General features: G+C 38.8%; 1 protein-coding gene across 4 annotated transcripts in view; it reads left to right on the top strand.

The window, feature by feature from the left end:
* Positions 1-20,765, top strand: part of LOC147870713 (paired box protein Pax-2-like) — a 120,317-nt gene extending 99,552 nt beyond the window's left edge. For 2 of the 4 annotated variants that reach the window (XM_087342109.1, XM_087342108.1), the window contains exon 4: positions 6,955-8,180. In XM_087342109.1, the coding sequence (XP_087198235.1) occupies positions 6,955-7,036 (82 nt within the window). In that variant the 3' untranslated portion in view covers positions 7,037-8,180. Of the gene's footprint in view, positions 1-6,954; positions 8,181-20,533 lie in introns of those variants that run through there. The other 2 variants (XM_087342110.1, XM_087342107.1) reach the window with 2 other exon arrangements.
* The last annotated feature ends 1,777 nt before the right edge of the window (positions 20,766-22,542 follow it).

Genomic DNA, 22,542 nt, shown 5'->3' with positions numbered 1-22,542 from the left:
GCCAGGTACAATATCAGTTTTACATGTTTATCTCGCAGGGTTATACGTTTCAAAACTTATCTAAGATTTTCCAGCATGTTTTGGCATCGATTCCGTCAACCAAACAGTGATACATGTTTTAAGAACTATAAGGAATACCGGAATTATTTTAATATTTCGGGAAATTGTATAAGCCGCCCCTGATGATGACAATGACTACAAAACATTTCGGGTAATAAACTTAGATTATCTTTGCAACATATTACCTCTATGATCCAGCGTATGAGTAAAATTGAGATTGTTTCTAGTGGATAATAAAATATATATATTTATGTATTATATATTTTGCTTCAACGGAGCTGACGTAACAAGAATTATTATAACGAAACCATATTTGTCTCTCAAATCTGCGTTAATTAATAAAGAACCGTCCACTGAATGTATTTATTTTTGAGATAGAAATTTCTGATATATTTTCATCTCTCATGGTAATTGTATTCCCTCAGTACATTTGCAAAGATACATTATTATTTTTCACGAATTTTCAAAAATCATACGGGGTGGAGGGGGGACACAGCTACGAGTATTTTAGATTAGGGTTCATGGAAGAATTTCTTTTGAATTTTACATGTTCAAGGAAGATATATTACGCCGTGTTAGCCTACATTTCCAACAGCCTTGTTCTGTGAGTCGCAATATTAAAATATCCTAAATATTAATCACGCCAGGGAACCATTTAGGAACGGGAAGGTGACAAACCTTCGACTGAACATGGAGGTAAGTTGTGTGTTTTACGCTCCGGCCGCTTTACCCCGAGGGAAAAAGTAACAGTTTGTTCAACGGAATTACTTACTCATTCGGAAATTGTAGATCCTGAAACGATTTATTTGAAATTTTCATTAGAGTCCTGCGTATTGACTGGATGTGTTTTAATCTCGTCCTTGAAGCCTGGAAAATCTGAAATCCCCAAGACACCAGTCTATTACGCCACATCAGCGGGTAAATCTGTAGTGCTTCTACAAATGATTAAGTTTATTAAAAGCGATTTCAGCTGTAAAGGGCGCGATCACAGATGTTACATGTGACGGAGGTGTCAGGAGGGTGGGGTGGGGGGGTTATTCTACCCCCATCACTGCACATACAAGGGGTAGCCTGTCCCCAGAGAACATTTGTACGGAAAGTACTGGACCCTGGGGAAGGGCACATTTGGAAGGGCATAAAAGCTCTTCTTGTACTTTGATTACAAATATGTTAATAGGATGTGATTGGTTCACTTGAAATATGGTAACGTTATTGCACGTCTAGTCGCCGTGATGCTCACGGATTTCAGAACAGTCACGCAGTTACAGAAACCAACAAAATTAATTAGCATCAATATTTTTGGGCTTTGTCTATGGTATAAATAAATAAAATAGAAATAAAATAAAATACGACTCCCTCTTCAGATAAAAAGGAAAGGGTTGAAACCCTAGCTTTCGTGGTAGCTCAACCAAAGGGCCCAATAATGAGATTTTTTATCCTTTCCTTTTTACCTGAAGACGGAAGGAGTTACAGCTTCCGAAACATATTTTATCTTTATTTCTATTTGTTATTTAGACCATTGGTATTCAACCTTTTTTGTTCGCTTACCCCCAGATATAATTTCTCTTCAACTTTGTATCCCCCAAAGTTGTTGGTGTGTAATTCAAGTTATACATAGTATATAATCTACATCTAAAATAAATTACATTACTGATTATTCAGTGTTTATCATAAAATAATATATGTTTTAAAAATTTCACGTACCCCCTAAGATGTCTTCGCGTACCCCCAGATATAATTTCTCTTCAACTTTGTACCCCCAAAGTTGTTGGTGTATAATTCAAGTTATACATAGTATATAATCTACATCTAAAATAAATAAAATAAATTGCATTACTGATTAATCAGTGTTTATAATATTTTTTTTTTAAATTTCACGTACCCCCTAAGACTATAGACAAAGTCCAGAAAAATGCTCACAGATTCTCAGGGACCATGATGACTTTAACCAAAATTAATTCGCACGACAACGTTCAGTGTGTAAATCCACAAACATGAAATGTCATCCGTCAGTCAATGCAGTTGGTTTAGACATAACCTCAAAATGACGTGTTCGTTTTATCCACTTTGCGTAAAGAACGCGGCAGGTAACAGTGTGGGCCAAATACTAAGTTATTAAACGTTAAACTTTGTGGTGGCAGATTTATGAACTCTGCAAGAAGCAGCTGGAGCAGGCACTCGTAAACCTCACACACATCCGCGTTACAGGCAGACGAGTAGACCGCCATTTTGTGGTTCCAGAAACCCAAACGAGCGAAACGGCGACGACCGAGTGAAATGTCGACCGCGGCGGCGAAGGGGGGGGGGGCGAGGCGTCGCACGGCACAATTCTTCTTCTTCTTCTTCTTACTCCCTAAAGAAGAAAATTCATCCCTCCTTCGCCTTTACCTCATCATGGATCTACTACCCCCTCGTCCATTTCACCCCCTGCTTCTGCATTTCTCTCCCCCGCGCTTTGCATTCCTTCCTCCACGTCTCCATTCTATCTCCGCCTCTCCTGAAGGGACTCATCCTCTTAGAATCGTACACCACTTTACGCGGTACACTCACGTCCTACATCATCGGCTGTCTACCCCAGCGACCTCTCTGCAACCGCAAGGCTAGTCTATGTCCTCTGATTCGTAACCGGCTGTCTCTGTAATATTTTTAATTCCATTGCGTTTTCGCAGTCTTAACGATAGTTCACAGAGTCTGGTGGTATCAAGACCTTGTTCGGTTTCCTTCGTCATCTCATTTACTAAAACAGCTTTTCGTTCGTTAGATTATAGCTGTTTCTATCTTTTTTATTTATCGGTCTGTGTATTAAAATCTCCGGTTTAAGGCTGAGTGTTGCGTCTATTTCCACGTTTACCAAATGTTTAGTGTAATATTAGTTGGAATTTCACTTTAAATTAGGCCGTGGTCTAGGCAACACGGAGTTTTCCTCCGTGGCATCCCAACAATTACTCCATTCACACACAGAAGAAGGCAATGGCAAACCACTTCTGGATCATCTGCCAAGAACGTATATGAACAGGTCCCAGTCCGAGAAAAGGATCGAAGGATCCTGTTCATATGGACCTGTCGTCAGACAGAACACTAAATAATAATAAGATGAGGTGGTCTAGCGGTTAGAACCCTGGCCTTGTAATTCTGGGGGTCTCGGGTTCGATCCCCGGCGGTGCCCGAATTTAAAACTTGTGTTGGGCAAGGCCGTGGTCTAGGCAACACGGAGTTTTCCTCCGTGGCATCCCAACAATTACTCCATTCACACACAGAAGAAGGCAATGGCAAACCACTTCTGGATCATCTGCCAAGAACGTATATGAACAGGTCCCAGTCCGAGAAAAGGATGGAAGGATCCTGTTCATATGGACCTGTCGTCAGACAGAACACTAAATAATAATAAGATGAGGTGGTCTAGCGGTTAGAACGCTGGCCTTGTAATCCTGGGGTCTCGGGTTCGATTTATAACTTGTGTTGGGCAAGGCCGTGGTCTAGGCAACACGGAGTTTTCCTCCGTGGCATCCCAACAATTACTCCATTCACACACAGAAGAAGGCAATGGCAAACCACTTCTGGATCATCTGCCAAGAACGTATATGAACAGGTCCCAGTCCGAGAAGAGAAAAGGATGGAAGGATCCTGTTCATATGGACCTGTCGTCAGACAGAACACTACAAAACAAAAAAGTTGCGTTATAAAGTTTGATATGAAACAGTTAACTAAACAGATTCTTCATTAAAACTTTGCAGTTATTTATCTACGCATTAAATCAGATCGCCGTGAAAGGTTCAAATCAGGACGTTCATAGTTTGTATCCATTTCTAATGTTGCTAAAGAGATGAAATGAAGGAATGTGAGATGAGCGGAACATATAACACGAGTTGGGAATTTAGATGTTTAGAATAATTGGTAGTGTCTAGTGGGAGATATCAAAATAAATGCATTTAAAATAGAAACAAGTGGATTCAGCTGGCTTAGAATACGGTCCAATTTCGGAGTGTTGTGAAAACGATAACGAACCTTCGAGTTACACTTTTTAACGAGGTAAGCGACTGTAAGTTTCTAAAGAAGGACCCAGGTACGATGCTATTGGAATTGCTGGCCTCTGTGAATGAACTGTAGACTGGCTTATCCTGTACCTTGGTAGCTGATGTCTACGGCTACAGCGAAGTGGCTGCCTGCAGCCTACAGGAAACCTTCCTTCTTATCGATCCTCTCACCCCCTCCCCCTGCCCTTCCGAGCGCTCCAGACGTCGTGAGGGGGGAGGTTTCCTCCTTGGCTTCAAGAAGAACTCTGTAGGGATTTTATGTTGGGTTATGGAGGCTTTGGAAGCTTCTGTAGTTCCCATCTCTATAATCTAGCCGATATTGCAGCTGCCTGACGCGAGGTTTGGTTCACGTACAGCCCCCAAAATGTATCCGATATGGCACCCCGCTGAAATTTAGTACATAACTGATGGGATATTTTACTGGGCTGTTTCAACTGGAACATTTATGACATGGATTGGATGAGAATTTATTTATGAATGGTTAACTAAATAAAATAACTACTCAATCCACCGAGATTCGAAATGGATACATTTAGAATACAAGTCAGAATCGTTGACTGCTTTGTTACTGTTTTTTTTATTTCGGACAAAACAGCAGGGAATGAGCGATAATTATTAATAACAATATTGATAAGGTGTACAATGCAGTGCAGAAATGCAGAAGAGATTTAAAAGCCTCCTTTACTGTGTAACCGATACGGTCATTGATAGAGGGCAGTGCGATATTTTCGGCTGAAAGATAAGACGCACGGACGGACGGATAGGATATGTCCATAAAACATTCTTCGCTTATTCTAAAGCAGTGGTATTCAACCTTTTTTCTTCGCGTACCCCCAGATATAATTTCTCTTCAACTCTGTACCCCCAAAGTTGTTGGTGTATAATTCAAGTTATACGTAGTATATAATCTACATCTAAAATAAATTAAATAAATTACATTACTGATTATTCAGTGTTTATCATAAAATAATATTTTTTTTTAAATTTCACGTACCCCCTAAGATGTCTTCGCGTACCCCCAGATATAATTTCTATTCAACTTTGTACCCCCAAAGTTGTTGGTGTATAATTCGAGTTATACATAGTATATAATCTACATCTAAAATAATTTAAATAAATTACATTACTGATTATTCAGTGTTTATCATAAAATAATATTTCTTTTTAAATTTCACGTACCCCCTAAGATGTCTTCGCGTACCCCAGGTTGAATAACACTGGTCTAAAGCATAAAGAATTCGTATAACTTATTTTCGATTGCCTTGGTGACTTTGTGTTCCGAAATATTTAGTTTGTATTTTGAAATAATGCTATACCCTTTTTTATAAAATATTCAAATCTGATACAAATCTTTCTTTTATTCCTTGCATGAAACTCTTAAGAATAATTTGAAACTTGGCGCGTTCTGCAACTCGGCACGAGCTCATCGGCGTCCTTTCTCTAGCAGCTGGTCTGTACCTTCACTGCATATCTCGAAAGATTTCAAGACGAGTCGGGATCAGTTGTTACACATTCATTTATCATCAGTTCTCGCTCACTTCGGAATTGAAACTTCGGGATAGAAGTTACGCCGACACCTTAAAATATCCCGTTCCTTCTCCTGCGTGTTTCCTTTCCCACATCGACCGCGGATTGATGGAATAAAATGAAACGAGAGTAAAACTTGAGAAGATGGCGCAAAGAGGTTCTTAGCGGGGTAAATGGCGAGAAGTCAGATCATGGCAATGCTGGAATAGTCGGTCTGCTGGGAATGGTTTGCTCTCCTTGCCTGAAGCAACTCTGCCATTCCTACCACCGGGTGACCCTCAGCTTCATACTCGATTCTGCAAAACAAAAACCTGCTTATAACGGAACCCGCATATACCGAAACGTTACTCCGTTGAAGACAGGTTTTCCGGTGTAGCCGGGTTCACCACAGTTTCTACTTAGTCTTCGGTTCACTTACTTGGCGTTTTGATCATGGAATGGTTTTATATGTGACTTTTTATTTAAAAAAATAAGTATAAACGGTAATTGACCGATTGGTTTGTGTTAAAGAGATGCGTTGTGTTTTCTTGGGGGTAAGAATGAAACTTGTATTGCACAAAAGAACACTTGTTTGATGTTTGCTTACTTTGATGCAAGTTTCGTTTAGTTTACAAGGCCTAAAGCTCTCTGCATTGGCGTTACTAGGCAAAGTGTTCTCTATTAGAAGCTTTGCTGTCAACAGGTGCCTTTATGAACACTTAAAATATGTGTGTCGAAAACTTTGAAACAACGTATCAAGTACTGTGGATGTTAGTTCTCCTCTCGCTCTGAATTGAAATGTATGGGAAAGGAATACGTGATAAAATAGGAAGTGGTATAAATTAAGGGAACAAATGGGATAATGAATTGAGATACGAAAGATATCATTTCACGTTGAATTGCATTCGACCTTTTCTAATTGTCTTTAAATATGATTTGGATGAAATTTATGTTTCAAAAGAGGTAAAATTCAATGGCTTTGCAAGTGGAAATGAAAATAGGCGATATTTAAAATATATATATTAATATAAGGAATCCCAAAGGCATGTGTATGTTTTGTATAAAAATTATACAAAGTATCGTTAACAGTTTTTGTAGAATTCTATAAAATTAAATTATAATTATATTTAAAGTAAACGTCACAGCCTTCAAGAGACACAGTAAATCGGACATAATAAAGCCACGAACTCCATATTATGCGTTCACTTTATGCACCTTGTGCAAATAGCACACAAGAGCCATTATCAACGTTTCTTTTGTCGTCACGTTTAACAAAGTGTTCATGTTGAAGAACTTTGATTTCTGCTTCACTTGTCACTGGCAGAGATGGGCAATCATTTATAATATTCCACAGGGGTCAATGCAGACGTCAACACTTGGCCAGCGCCCCAGTGCACTTACTGGTACCCTCTCCAAGCCGGCACTGTTACTTCTAGTACATTGAACACGAGAACCTCCTCGTCCCAGCTGCATATTTATTTCGTTAAGGGCACAGCGACAGATGTCGCCTCCTGTCTGCGTTTGACTGGGACCGGTTTCCATCCAAATAAAGCTCTAAAGGTTTGAAAAACTATTGAATGTGTTACTTGACTCCAGAATCATATATTACTCTGCTTTCAAGTGCTTTTAAACCACGGCAAAGTTAGGGAAGGACTTGCCACGGGCTGGGCTTCGAAATTCAGTCAGACTTCTTTCTACATGGGCCCAATCTCGTCGATTACATTTTTTCATCTCTGTTAGGTCTTCAGTATCTGCCTTTTTGTCCGCCTCTCTATATCTCAGTTTCTCTATTAATGTATGTATGTATGTCTCTCTATACACGCAGATTTTTTTTAAAAATTAGTATCTTTATTTGTGTAGATGTACAGGTTAATCGTACGCCCAACCATCTTTATCCCACGACTTATCGCAATAAATTTTAAGGAATCTCGACCACAGCTTTAGTTATTAGACAATGTCAACTATTCGACACGAATCGAAGCACTGACTTTCACAACCTGGTCACTCACTTCACTAATTTGTCACTGCTATCAAATTACGTATCTACAAAACAATCAAAAACTTGCACACCTGATACAGAGGAATACGTAGTTAAACTGTAGTTCTCTAGTTATGACATGCAGTTGTAAAGGACAGAGGAGGAACAGAATGACAGATACAGAAATTGCAAACCCATGGCAGATTTACGGTTAGACGAACACAAAATGCTATAAACTTCCTGTCGATAACATAACTTAGTTTAACCCTTTGAAGACGAAGCTCGTCTAAATATTATTTAATAAATCAATCCGTACCGCGAAGAAAACACAACACTTCACCATTACAAATATCAACTAGTTAACCCTTTGAAGCCGAAGCTCGTCTAAATATTATTTAATAAATCAGTCCGAACCGCGAAGAAAACACTACACTTCACCATTACAAATGGCAAGTGGTTGACGCTGTTTAAGGAAATAATCCCTTTCTACTCTGAGAACAATCCGAAACCCAAACATACAAAACGCTGAGTTATTAACTGTGTGGTACACATAGTTACCACTGGGGTCTTAAAGGGTTAAGATATCACATCCACGAAGAGATGTGAAGATAGAATGGGCGAAGGTTGGATGACAGAAATCCGCGTAAACCTGAGGAATCCAAAAGTAGATTCTGCGCCAAGTGCAGGGATTACGTCGCCTGACTCGCGAAGACAAGGCGTTCCTCTTTGTTCGTGTGCGTCGAAGTTCTGTGGCTACCATCAGAACGTCCTCCTATCGGTCCACTTGTGTAGTTCAGGTCGATGATTCACTCTGATTAATACATAACAAGCGTAATGTGTATCCTGAAGCAAAGTGATCAGAACAAGATTACAGCTTCGCTGTGTACCGAGCGGCTTTATAATAGCAGCAAAATCCAATCCCCTTATCTGGCGCAGAAAGCCCGCCCCAACGTGTAAGCAAGCTATGTAATGTCACAACATATTACCCCACTAGCGATAAGAGGCAGCAGGTCCCATCGAAATTAATTAATGGAAACAACAAGGCCTCCCCTCACCCCCAGCGCAACTTTAGCTGCCGTAGATCTATTGATTGCCTAAATGAAAGTGGACAGACCCACCCCGTCACTTGGTTATGTATGAGAACGTGGCAATGTCTTGTATAACAGGGCTACTCAGCCTCTCAGAACGCAGTCGTCTTCCAATTACAATACGGGGTTATTGTTCGAGAATGCTATACCTGACCTTCCCAAATATCTCCCGAAAAATTTACTATGCTTTATTATACTCATCGCCCTGACGATGGAGGCAGCAAGGACCTCTGAAACGTCTGTAAACTTTTACCAGACTACAATCTGAAATCTTACTTATCATACGAGGTGCGATCGGAAAGTTTAAAGACTGTGTCAATAGAGGGCGAACCGGATGTAGTACGAGCTTCTGCCGCTAGGGGATGCGGCCTACATTCATAGTGAATCAGTGTGCCAGCCGGCATCATCGAATTAGTATTTGTTTCTTAGTTACGGGCGTTTTGGTAGTGCATTACACCGACCCTCCTGCGATTTCGGAATGGCGTGTGCATCAAATTTTGCCAAAGACTCGCCAAAACGGCTACGGAAACCTATGAAATGCTAAAGCAAGCATTTGGGGAGTCCGCAATGGGTCGTGCACAAACTTTTGTGTGGCATTCACGTTTTAAAAATGGCCGAATCTCTGTCGATGATGACGAGCGTTCTGGACGACCATCTTCGAGCACAACGCCCGAAAATGTTACGAAGATTCGGCAGGCCATTCACGAAGATCGACGTCGTACCATCAACGACTTGTGCGACATTGTTGGGATAGGCTATGGGACCTGTCAGCTGATTCTAAAGGAAGAACTCCACATGCGACGCATCCTGTCTGAGGACCAGAAGCAGAATCGACTTCTCGTTTGTCAGGAGCTCAAAGATCTTGCAAGAACCGACCCCAACTTCCTTTCTAAGCTCCGTGTGACTTCTTCCTCTTCCCAAAGATGAAAATTCAGCTAAAGGGAAGGAGATTTGAGACGATAGAAGAGATTCAGGCAGAATCGCAGATGGTGCTTGACAGGCTGACAAAGAAAGATTTCCAGGGATGCTTCCAGGCTTGGCAGCGGCGCTGGGATCGTTGTGTTCACTCCCAGGGGAACTACTTCGAGGGTGATGGATGAATTTAATACCTGAGATAAGTGTACGGGTTTTTATAGGCGCAGTCTTGAAACTTTCCGATCGCACCTCGTATGACCATAATATTTAAATACTTCTTAAGGGAACAAATTTTGTTGATGTACGTCGATTGGATTGGGATGGCTCAGAATCATATAAAATTGTTGGGTTTGTGTTAGCAGTGTTAAATATTTGCGATCTGATATCAGACCGTTGTTTAAATATTTGTTTAACTACCACCTTAAAGGAATACGAGAACTAGATCGACCATCGAAGAGATGGAAGTATCAGTACGAGTACCCTGGACACTGAAACTGGTCACATGGGCGAGAATTTCCAGCAGCTGATAATGATGACCTCATTAATAATGAACGTTGCCGGCGAATGGTTCGCACACCTTCATCATCATAATCTTGAGAAATATCGATTCACAGAATTATTCTGTGTGTACCCTCCAAATGAAAAGCGAGGAATAAAGGAAAATCTCTTTTGGCGTCGCACCGAACTGGTACGTCTACTGCCTGAATTTGATGACGATGATTTTGCTAATGATGATTCACCTCTTTTCATGACGTCTGTGAGCTTTAATTCTATCAACACTTATCATTTTATAAACCTCGTCGCAGACTGGTTTAAGTCTCTTAGACCACTCTCAGTGCCTACTTACATAAATATTCTTCGCTTGTCAGCTTCTGGTCATATAAATATCTGTCAGCATTAGCCTGTGCAATATACCCCTACAATTTTACACGGTTTTCAAGTATTATAATACTACTTTTTGCCTGAAAGTGTTTTTATGTTGTCTTGTAAGCTGGTACTACCTTATCCGATGATGCAGAGTGCTCTTCTGATAGAATACACCGTCATTTAAGTACTACTTTCAACGTGAACCGACTGTCCTCTGACTGTTGTACCTGAAGTACATCCATCAAACAAGCAATTGATGAACTCGACTTCACGGCCCCGTGGGTCTCTCAGTCAGGGGCAGCTGTAAATGGCTGAATAGCCTACCCCTGCCTTCCTCCTTTGCGAGGATTTTAGATGCAGCTTTTCTGTAATTTAATAGGTTCGGTCGAAAGTATCCCCCAGCAGAATGGTCTGGTATAATTTCATTGCGGACCGTGTATGGACCGTGTACCTCAGGTTGCTAACGAAGCAGATGTAATGGGTTATATCTACTACTTGTTACGGTAAATTGGTTTTAGTTTATTTGGTCACAGGTTCTAAGAAAACCACGTCGTGTTGATATTTGCATGTTCTCTTGTCTTTAAAAGTAATAATATTTTACCATCGACATCTTGGTTTGGTCTCTTATCGTCCTCACCTATTCTTAAGGACGGGCTGAATAAAGAGAGCTGGAGGATGTAAGGAGTGAATAATTGCAAGAAGACTGCTTACAGACAAACCAGAGGAAAGAACACAAAGAAAGCAGAACGATAATTACCCCCAAAAATATTCAGTTCTGTTCGCTGCGAGGAAGGTAGAGATTTATTTGCAGAAGTAAGTTTGTTCTCAGATAGCTTCTTAATACGAGTCTACTCTGGGGTAAGGGTTCTCTTTTATGTGAAAACTTTGAACCTGCTGGCTTGTTTCACTTTATCTTTGTGCAAGGACGAAATGGACTTAAGCGATTATGAGAATGTCTATGTGTTTAACAAAGCGGTATATTCTTTCCTGCGTTAGGGAAACCATGTAAGACTTTCAGAATGGTTTTTGGCTACAAACATTTTAAAAACGTTTAAAGGTGACAACGAAGAATAGAGAGCTGATAGTACAAAAGGCAGGTACGGTGTCTCTGGGGACTGTACACCAAGAAAAGCTTTGTTATCCTCTGTCCTTGGTACATTGAAATGTGCAGATCGTCTGGGGGTTTACGTACCTGCTCAGTCCCCAACGAAATGCCGCTAGCCTTCTAGAAGAAAAAAAAAAATCGTGTTTTAAATTAATAGACAAGTCAAGTAGGCATATATCATGTTTCAAAACCCGTTAAAATCAACGGGAATATAAACTGTTTAAAACTGCACGACTCGCGTAATGGAGCCGGAAGACGTCGGTAAGTAAACAGGCCATGTGTTGATCAGCTCTCGGTTTACGTGGGTTACAGGCATTTTTTTAGCCGTCCTGCCCATGTGGGGCATTTCAACCTTACGTACTGGAGCTCCTCCCCTGAGGTAAAGCCGGTCACTTACATCAATCTAGTGTCGAGGTTACAAATACATGGAGCTGTCCGATGGAGACCTCATACGCCTTACGTAAACGCGTGATGTGAAACCTGTTCTTACCCTTAGAAGAATTTGAAGTTGTCACAGCGGTGAGTCCGAAGATTTCTGTCTTCTGGGTCGTTGCGCCGTGTAGTCTCGTAGAAGTTTACCGACGTTTCAGAGGTCCTTGCTGCCTCCATCATAAGACACCCTGATCATCTCATTGAAAAATGAAATAGAAGTAATGTAATATAACAAGCTCAATCAGTTTTATATGTTATACCGTATTGAACACACACAAATTCTTTCTTTTTTTAAGTAGGACTAATTTTGTGAATATGAATAAAAATTAATTTCTCCCGGAAGATCTTAGTGTAGAGCCTCAATAATATATTTATTTGAATCCCGTTTAGTAGTTTGTGGAAATGTAAGCGTACAAAGCTCGAACTGACGGCTGCTACCCCTCCCTGTTGTGCTTTCATTTCCTGAAATATTCGTAAGAACCTGAAGAGTTCTGTGTCCGCTGTCAGTTTGCAGGTGGCATCCCATCAGCTGTTATTAAAGCTATGAGCTGTTTGATTAGCCCTTAGCAAACAGCGCTTCGAGCTAACAGCCAGGTAACCATATGTCGCTCTCTGGGTGACGACGAGTTGACAGTCTGAAGCCTGATCACTGCAGATCACCTTTAATTATTTTTGAAGCTCTGGTAAAAATCACAACCATTGTTTATTCTACAGGGTGCTCCAGTTAGAACGCCACCGATCTTAAACAAATACCATACATGCCGTGTCCAGTAATATATGTAAAATCCTGTCTGATCGGTCTTCCTGTTTCGTCAGCTGTAAACCTGTTCAGAACAGGTGTTTATTAATCCCGATACCTGATTTATATGAATGAGTTGCGCGCGTTTTGATGGCATCATATCATATGACAGTGTTTCAGATATAAACACGTACTTTTAACTAGCTTCTTATCTATTAACTTTTCAAGGAAGTAAGCTTAGGTACACTTAAAATTATGCACTATCTGGACTTTTTCTATAGTCCTTGTTTAAAATAAAAAAAACACGACGTTTCGGAGGCTGGCTCTGTTTCCGTCTTCAGGCGAGAGTTATCTATTCAGTTGGGTCCGTTGGGTAGAGCTAGTCTCCGTCACTGAGAAAAGCCCAGATATTCCATAATTTAAAGTGTAATCCACCATCGTCACAACGCTTTAGAATTGAGCTTAGTTAGCTTGCTAAGTAGCTAACTAGATTCCCTACCTAAAGCCTCGTCACTTTTATCTCGTCGTCCGTCATAAGTGCCAAAGCAAACAGTGGCCAGTCGGAGTGCCCTGTAGATGCTGGGAAAACATTGTCACATTCATAATTGCGTAATTATTACAGTCTCTCTTTGTTCTTCCTGCAACACCATCTTTGCATGCGCGGGATTTCTGCAACAAAATATATTTGCTCCAATGGAAATATTGAAACTGATGTTAAATGAAGTTTTGAAAACGTGGACAGGTTTGTATTATGTTAGGACTTTGTTCGTTAATGGGTTTTTTTGATGACGATAGCGAATCTTTGGATCCTGTAACAACAGAGAATTTAATTCTAAAGTTTTCTGGCTGTAGTAAGCGTACATTACATTTAATATTGCTGGATTTCTGGACTTTGTCTATCGTCAAGTGTTCTGGAAGTAACACCTTTTGGAAACTGGATGTGTTTCCGTCCTGTGTGAAGAAATGTGGAGTATAACTGTTTAGCTATGACCGTTATAAAAAGCTAACTTCAGTTCAGCGGACAATCATAGTAATTTTAAAATATAATATTAAAACAGTCCTATTTGTATCTCTTTGTTATTAGTATGATCAAATCAAGAAGGATAAGTTGAGAGAGACATGTGGGATTTATAAAAATGTGAGAAATACGTACAATATTTTAATTGGAAATCCTGAAGTAAAGAGACTATTCGGAAGACCTAGATGTAGACGGAAATATAATGGAACTTAGGGGAGCACAGTGAGTGGATGTGAATTTGATTAATTTGCCTCAGGGTAAGGACAGACTGCAATGAGCATTCGGTTTCCGTAAAAGTCGGGGTATTTTCGAGCTACTATCAGCTTCTCAGAAATTACGCTGCTCCATTGTGTCCCTTATGTATTTGTTTTCACATGTGGAAAGGCCCTCTTTTAAAATACTGTAGATGTTTAAGTAAACATTGTACTGGGACCTGTCTGCATGAAACCGCTTACCTTTGAGCAGTTGACAGTTGCTTTACTAGCCATAAAGTTCTTGAGTTCATCACAGTATTCACAGAATGCCACTATTATACCACGTCGAAAAAACTTTCAATAGAAGGGATATGTATAATAATGACAAACTTGTGTCTTGCAGTTTTACAACGAAAGTTTTTGGAGAAATTTGATATAATTGGATTTGAGTTTCATATAAGAAGCGTTGATTGTGAATACAGACAAATGTGAAATTGTCCCCGAAGCATTTAGATTCCGTGTATCTTATTTAATCGAAATATTTTGTTAAGTATCGAGATAAAATATTTGAATAGACTAAATGGATGAAAATTAATTTCTTTGTCCTGTTTTCGTTCTACGCATTTTGTGCAAAGACCGTATAAAATTAATGAGTGTAGCTCAGGTTAAAGACACCAATTATGCTTTTCCATTAATGAATGTTAATAGAAGGTTCAAATGTATCATTGGCCATGAACCGTTAATTTCAAGCCGTTCTCGTTCGAGTTGTAACACAGGCAGTTGAGATGGTGAAATATGCGAATAGCCAAAACTTTACTTTCTTGCTTTCACGCGAAAGGAAGAGAAGTATTGCCAAAAGATGAGTCTTGAGTAGACTTGGGGGAACAATATCGGCCCCCCCAAACAGCACCGGGGGGAAACATTACGCTCAAGTTCGCCTGATCTCCCCCCCAAAGCCACCCACTTGGCGTTAAGACTCTTGGCTTTCTCACATTCTTCTGACAATCCTCGGGTTTTAGATTGTCGACTTTTGCAATTTCAGGGGCCCTCTACTCGCTGGGTATTCGGAAACTACGTATAAAAACAGTCATCTCAGCGAATTCTACACCCGGAAAGGTGATAGAACAACTTTATTTTATTTAATGACACTCTATCATCTCCAAAAGTCGATCTGAAGTATTTAAAGATTACTTTGTTATGCGAGTAGAATGGTAGATCGAGTTGGAAGTAGCACGTAGAAAAGGCTTTTAATAAGGCGATTCTGGCGTAGGCCTACTTAAACGTTCCGACAGCGAATTTGCACAAAAGAGAGTTGAATAGATCCTCAGAAGTCTTGTCAAGATAACCAATAACCAAGCCAATATTCAAACCGGGTTCCTCTCGAGGAGAGTGTAGGTATTCCAACCAGTTTGACAGAGCGGAATTACTGGAGCGGTAGTCGCACGTGTTAATGGCAGTCCACCGTACTCTTCCAGTTTTATCATCAGAGAAAGAGATGTCGCCAATCATTGGACTGGAGGAGGGGTGAGAACATTAGCGAAAATATTAAATTTAAATTTAATCGCTGTTCGTATCAGGAATCGAACCCCGGTCGACCAACTCATAGCCTAGAGGCGGAGGCTTGAAGCTGAACACTCACCTACATCTAGTGCCAAAGTTAAAAATTCGTGGAGTTATGGGCTACCTCCACTCCCCCCCATATGTCTTCATGACGTGGTTTTTAATGAAGTTCCTAAATATCTCATTTACCCTTAACGACTCACTGTCGCTACTTGTACATCTATTTTAGTTTATTCCAGTTTATTGTAACATTATTTGAATTTATTAAAAATACTTCTGTGTGTTACAATCGCAAACAGGTTAACATATGGATATAATTTTCTTCAATAAATTTGTTGATTTGCTATTTATTTATTATTTGTAGTGTTCTGTCTGACGACAGGTCCATATATTATGAACAGGATCCTTCCAACCTCTTCAGGTTGTCAGGGACCTGCTCATACATATATACATTCTTGGCAGAGATGATCAGAAGTGATTTGCCATTGCCTTCTTCTGTGTGTGAGTGGAGTAATTGTTGGGATGCCACGGAGAAACCGGGGAAGCCCCCGGAGGAAAACTCCGTGATGCCTAGACCACGGCCTTACCCAACACAAGTTATTAATTTGAGCACCATTATATATTAATTTATATTTATTATACACTTAAAATTAATATAAATTTCTGTGAGAACTATTTATTTTTCACTATACTAGTCGTACAATATTAAAAAAAATGTACGCGGGTAGCATAAATCATACCGGTTGGCCGTGGTTTGATAACCCTTTGTTCTAACGTTTAACCTGGTGCTCTTATGAAATACGAGTAGGCTTAATACGAACAGAGCAAAAATTGGTTGTCCATTAATGTGACACACTCTCTCCTTATATCTCTCACTGAAACGTAATTTCGCTTTGATATTTATAATCTATTGGATTTACTGAATAAATGCATCCAATATATTTAGTCATATATTATACAAATAATGAGAAATTTATAATAATTTAATTTTATTGTTAGCTGAATGATTTGAATGTATTAAAGTTGTTGTCAGATTACAAAAGCCAGCAGATAACACAAATTCCATTGTTTTGTACGGACTCTGTACTTCAGTGTAGAGAAATGATTTATGCGAATTCGATACGTAATGGAATGCAAACGGAAATCAACTGTTGGTGAAGGGAAGAGAAGATTCTGTGCGTGGGAAGTTGAAAATTTACATGCGGCCAGGATACATTGCCACATCGATCATTAAAAGTTATTAATGTCATTAATAGACCACTGGGCGTAACAGCGACACATGTCGTTGTCCATTTCAAAATTCAGAATAAATGTGTGTTGTACGGGATCCTGGTTTTGTATTAGACTATTTCATGACATCGTATCAGCTGCTGACGTTTTGCACCACGAAACGATGTTAATATTGTTGTTTTGGATGGTAAAGTGTCCATAGAAGCGGTTGTCTGTTTTAATAATTACTGCTGAGCAATGCTAGGTAAATACAAACAATTGGCGAAGAACTTACGTCCGGTATTTTCAAAGTCAACTGCTTTGATTTTGAGAAAGAGGCTCGATAGGGGCTCCATATTCACTAGAATCAGTTCTGACACAGTGTCGTTAAAAAGATATGCTTCCCTTTAGGAAATAGAATCCGTACAATTCGCCTGATTCCAGGATCAAACGAACAGAATGCTCCACATGAAAATATTTTATTAACAATTATTCTTTTAACGACGATATATCAATTGCACTGGTTATGTCGCATCTCTTAGGCAAAATACATGCAATTACTAAGGAAGAAAATTATATATTCACAACATAGTAAGCGTATTGAAATTTGTAATGCAACTTTGACCCGTATAGTGACATGTCGCTATATTTACAGATTTTTAAAAGACAACATCAAATATAGAATCCTGTCCGGCTTACTAACTCACGTCTTGTGACAGATTCTTTTCTTGAAACCCTCACAGCCGCTCACGTGGTCAGAACTGTAAATCCCCTCCTCTGCATGAAACTCTCCAAGATCCGTTACTATGTTCGCAAGTTCTGAGTCAAAAGAATCAGGTCCTTAAGATCCACTTTAATATTATCATCCCGTTTACTTCCTAGCTATCTCTTCCCTTCAAGTTTTTGTACGTGCTTCATGTCCTCCCCATCTTATTTTCCTAGATTTAGTCATAATACTAACAGCACTACGCGAAGAAAGCTGATGGTTGTGGAAGTTTCTGATTCATTCTTTCGCTTAATTTGTCTTAGATTCAAATATTATTCTGCGCACATTCATATTTTGTTCATCAGAGTGAAAAGCCATGTTTCATACCCATACAAAACAGCAGGAAGAATTTTATTTTATAAATGTTTGTCTTTTTGAAAACGTGTGACTGAATTTTACATAGAAATTTGGAGGAGGATTACGTTGTGACTTAAACGGTTTTCGCCGTTGTGCTTGGTATTCGTTGTAATATAATATCGGTTGAATTAGGCATAGGTAATGAGCAAAATATTGGGGTCGGGGTTCAAGGGGGGAGGGGTAGAAAGGAAGGCAATGACGCTTGAAATTTACAAACTTTGAACCGAGCGGAACAGCAAACAGCTAAACAAAACACTCGTGGAAACGGTTCACTGCTCGCCTGCTCGGAGCCGAAACAATGCACTGGCCAATAAAACACGGCACATTTATATAAAAATATTCTAATTTAGTATCCTCACTATTTCTCCACGTCCGCTCCAGACGCCACTGTGCAGTGTACAGGCTTAGTATCAACATCTGGTAGCAGACAACGTCATCAGAATTCGAATGGTATAATCCCTGTAGATGAACGGATTTAACGCGCCCCCCAGAAATAATCACGATTTCAGATTTTGCAAGATTAAATTTAAGAGGAATAAATTTCACATCATTCCTACTTAATTGTTTCTAAAGAGAGCAAACAACTATCAATGTGGCCGATTAAAAGTATGTGACTGATTTTGACAAAAGTGCACTACAATTTATAATTTTTTTTTGGGGGGGGGGATTCCCCATAATATTTTTTTATAAGAACAAATTCCCTCTCACGCTACTCCTGAGAGCTGTTAGTCCAGTCAGAGAAGGTGGATGCTCCTGTTCTCATAAACGCCTCGTGATGCTAAAATCCATTTTTCCAAAGATGTTTCTTTATATAACAAATCTAGGTGATGAATAATGTCTAAAACACTAAACCTTGTGATTTTTGAAACTTTTAATTGGGACTAATCGGAAAAATGTTTCCTTAATTTTAAGTAAGTACACATACTACTTACTTTAAATGAATCTGGAACAAAGACTTGTATAAAAACTGTTCATTTATCAACGAAGGCGTAAGATAAAATGACGTAGGAAACAGTTTTTTTTTTAAGATATACAATTTTTGTTTCAAACATATTGTGTATACGCATATAGTATTATAAATATCCAACCAACACCAAGGAACAAAATCCTTTTTAAAATCTACTAGTTTCTCAACTTGTTAAGAAATTCTCTGCTAATTACCACGTTTACAAGAAACCATCAAAGGTCGTTCATTACTGGGACATCAATCCAGTCTAGTCACAGAATTCCTTTGTTATTTTCGGAGATCAAAACATGCAACAGACGGACAGACTTAACTTTTAATTTATGAGTTTACTTCATGGATTTCATGGAGAAATTACATAACCTAAAATGGAATCATGAATCTCAGCTTCGCATGATACATTTACCTTACCGTACTATGTACTTAATTAAACCTAACTATCATTTCCTTTGCTACACTGACTTGCAGATTATTTTGTCGTTTTAATATATCATTTTACGTAACATTTCGAGTATAAAATTATATAGCAGTAAAGACCTTTAGATGGATAATTGAACTTCAAGGTCAATCTCTGGTTCGTGGGAATCCAAGAACACACGCCTCGGTATATGTCTGCAAGGGCTGCGTTGTATATGTATTGGGCCTTGTGTAGTATTGTAATATTTAGGTTATTCGTATTAACTATCTCCCTGGTAGCAAAACCCGCAGGTCCAACACCGACAGCACCAAAGCCCGCCACCTGACACGACCCTGAGTCAACTCCATCCATTTGCCATCCTCACAGTCCACCCCCCTAAAGCTCATCTTCATATTATCCTCCCATCTCCTCCTTGGTCTTCCCAGTGGTCTTTTCCAGAAGAATTCCCTGCGTAAGTCCTGTGTGCACCCCCTTGCCTTCTCCCCGTGCGTGGTACATGTCCAGCCCATCGGAGCCTCCTAGATCTCACTGTCCTCACTATGCTAGGTGACCCGTACAATTCACACAGCTTCTTCTTATTCAATATTCTAAATTCCCCAATTATTTCATCCCTGCTAGGTCCAAATATCCTCCTGAGCACCCTGTTTTCAAACACTCGTAATATACATTCTTCCCTCAAAGTAAGAGACCATGTTTCATAACCATACAAGACACCCGACAAAACTAATGTTTTATATACCCTGATCTTCGGAGTTTTGAATGGTTATATGTGCTAGACCTATGAATTTTCAACGCAATCCTTATTTCTGAGCTTAATTTCAGAAAAAAATCCCTCGTTTCTAAGGCCTTTCATCACGCATTGGTGCGTGCTTGTGGGGGTGGGACAGATGTTAGGGGTGCCCAACACGTGAGCGGAAGTCAACAGGTGACAGACAGATTGGTGAACAAGTGGATAATTAGAGTGGATGAAATCGTGATTAAATTACGACACGCGATTACAATTGTCAGATAATATAAGTTACAACAGGTGCGTTCAAATCAATGACATGATTTTATATTAAATTCCTGTTACATGAAGCCGTAGTTATAATAGTCTATTTCGTTATTATTTCTTACGTTAATTAAGTCAACAAGGATAAGATAGGAGAAGCATGTAGCACACCAGAGACATATGTAGAAGAATGAGTTACATCTTCGGCACGAAAACCTCAACGGAAGATATCACTTGAGTAACCTGGATGTAGATTGCAGTATAATATTAAAATGTTCCTACGAGTACAGGAAACCGGGCATGAGATTATAGACTGAATACATTTGTTCCAGAACGGAGTCCAGTTTCGTTTTCTAATGTGGCGTCTGTGATGAATCTTACGGACCCATTTTCCATTTTTGGGCGAAGGTGTTGTTTTTCTTAAGTTTTTATTAGATGTACATATCGGTCTGTAAGTAGAAGATTGAAAGAAACACTAAAGAATTTGAAAGAATTTATAAAAGAATTTAGAGAATAAAATGCAAAATATATAAATTATAGTTAGAAAGTAACAATAAAATAAAAATAAAATGAAATAAAATAAAAGTAAATCTAAAATAAAACATACCAAAGATGTAGGAGTGATTGTTTCAAAATGGAAAAACAAACGTAATGAAAACCTCACCAAATGGAATCATATTTGAGTTTTAAGTTCTTAGATATTTTACACCTGATGATGGTTTTATAAAAACTGAAACATGTTGTGTAAATGTTCCGAAATGTAAATCGATCAATCGATATGGAACATCAATGATATTTTATTATCTTAATTATAAGAAATTTTAAATATTGTGATAAGACGGATTAAAATAAATAATTGTTATAATATTCACAATATGACGCAATTACACTATCTTATAAAATAGGGCTCAAAGCATTTTTATTTTGAACTCTGACATATTAAGTTAGTTATGTATGAACTGAGGCTATAAAGGTTAAATAAATGTTCATAATTTGTATTTGTAGTTAAAGGACGATAATTAAATTATAGATCAACGGTCTTCGTAGAGTAATTACAAAATAATTTGCTGTCAGAATAAATGGCCTGCGTTCATCGCCATCAGTACATAATCTCTAATTGAACTGCATCCTCATCGACTTCAGTACATTGTACACTATCTTAGGAAGGTATGTTGTTTAATATTATCCTTTCATGTACATATTTATACCATAATTTCTGTGACATTATCAAAAAAAAATATTCTTTCTTACAATGCAGGCTAAATTAAGTAAAGTATGGTACTGAAATCACAGGATTATGTCACAAAAATATTAATATCCTGCCTATTTTAATCTGCGATTTAATTTTAAAAGAATTCCATAACGTTGAGAATAAAATATTTATTTTATGAAATCTTATATTTGTTTGAGTATTTGTAATCTCTTTGCATGTTAGATTTTCTTGACTGGCGAAGGAACCGTTTTTAGCTTAGAAGTTCGCGTAGTAATTAATTTAAAAGCAGGTCGACTGAGAATTTACCACCGGAAACAAAACTGACTTAACAAATTTAGTGTAAATCTGACAGTTGATTTCCGAATTATTAGGTAGATAGATCCAAAGAAGATAAAGAAAGTTGGATGATATAAAGTCAGCAGTGGCTGAGACGATAGAAAATGCATATAAGGAAGAAGGAGATACAAAAAACTGTTTAGTCCTTTGATTAATATGAGCACGCAGCTTCGCGTGCATTTGTTATTCTTTTTAGGTATTTTGTAACAAAAGAGAATATATAATTGAATGCATAAAATATACCTAGTAGAAATATACTTTCAGTGTAAGGTGTAGAAATTTCTTGTGCAACTGACAAATCTGGAACATTAATAAATATTACAGCTTGGTTGTCATACGTCCTGTGTTGAGTGGAGAGAAATGTACAATGGGTCCACATCTCAGGGCGAAGTTCATTTGGGACTGCCAAGATGTAGGAGTGCCGGTATTCGTCATCAGGGGATTTCAAAAAGTGTACACACGCACGTGCGTGTGATGTACGCATTATTCGTTTCAAACCCCAGTCATCAGAGAGGTCAGTTCATGCGAAAAGATTCGTTTAAGAACAATACAGACGAGATAAAATGTTTTTTGTTTTGGATTCTTGCGAAGACGGTGATGAACTTTCAGGATCCATAGAATATGTAATCTTCTCAAGAAGGATTCTGCTTCTCGGAGTTTGTCAGTCAGTCACTCACTTAGTTGCATTTTCCTTCAAATAATTTCGACCAAACTGTTTCTACTCTAGTCTGATCTGATACCTTGTTTCTGTACAGTATAATTTTACATTTGTTGCATACGTTGTAAGTGTTC

This window comes from Zootermopsis nevadensis, unplaced genomic scaffold (assembly GCF_977971745.1).
Source record: "Zootermopsis nevadensis isolate Lab colony 2312 unplaced genomic scaffold, Znev_1.0 Znev_ptg000210l, whole genome shotgun sequence".
NCBI lineage: Eukaryota > Metazoa > Arthropoda > Insecta > Blattodea > Termopsidae > Zootermopsis > Zootermopsis nevadensis.
Note: the sequence above shows the minus strand (reverse complement) of the source record. Positions and strands in the feature narration are given on the sequence as shown.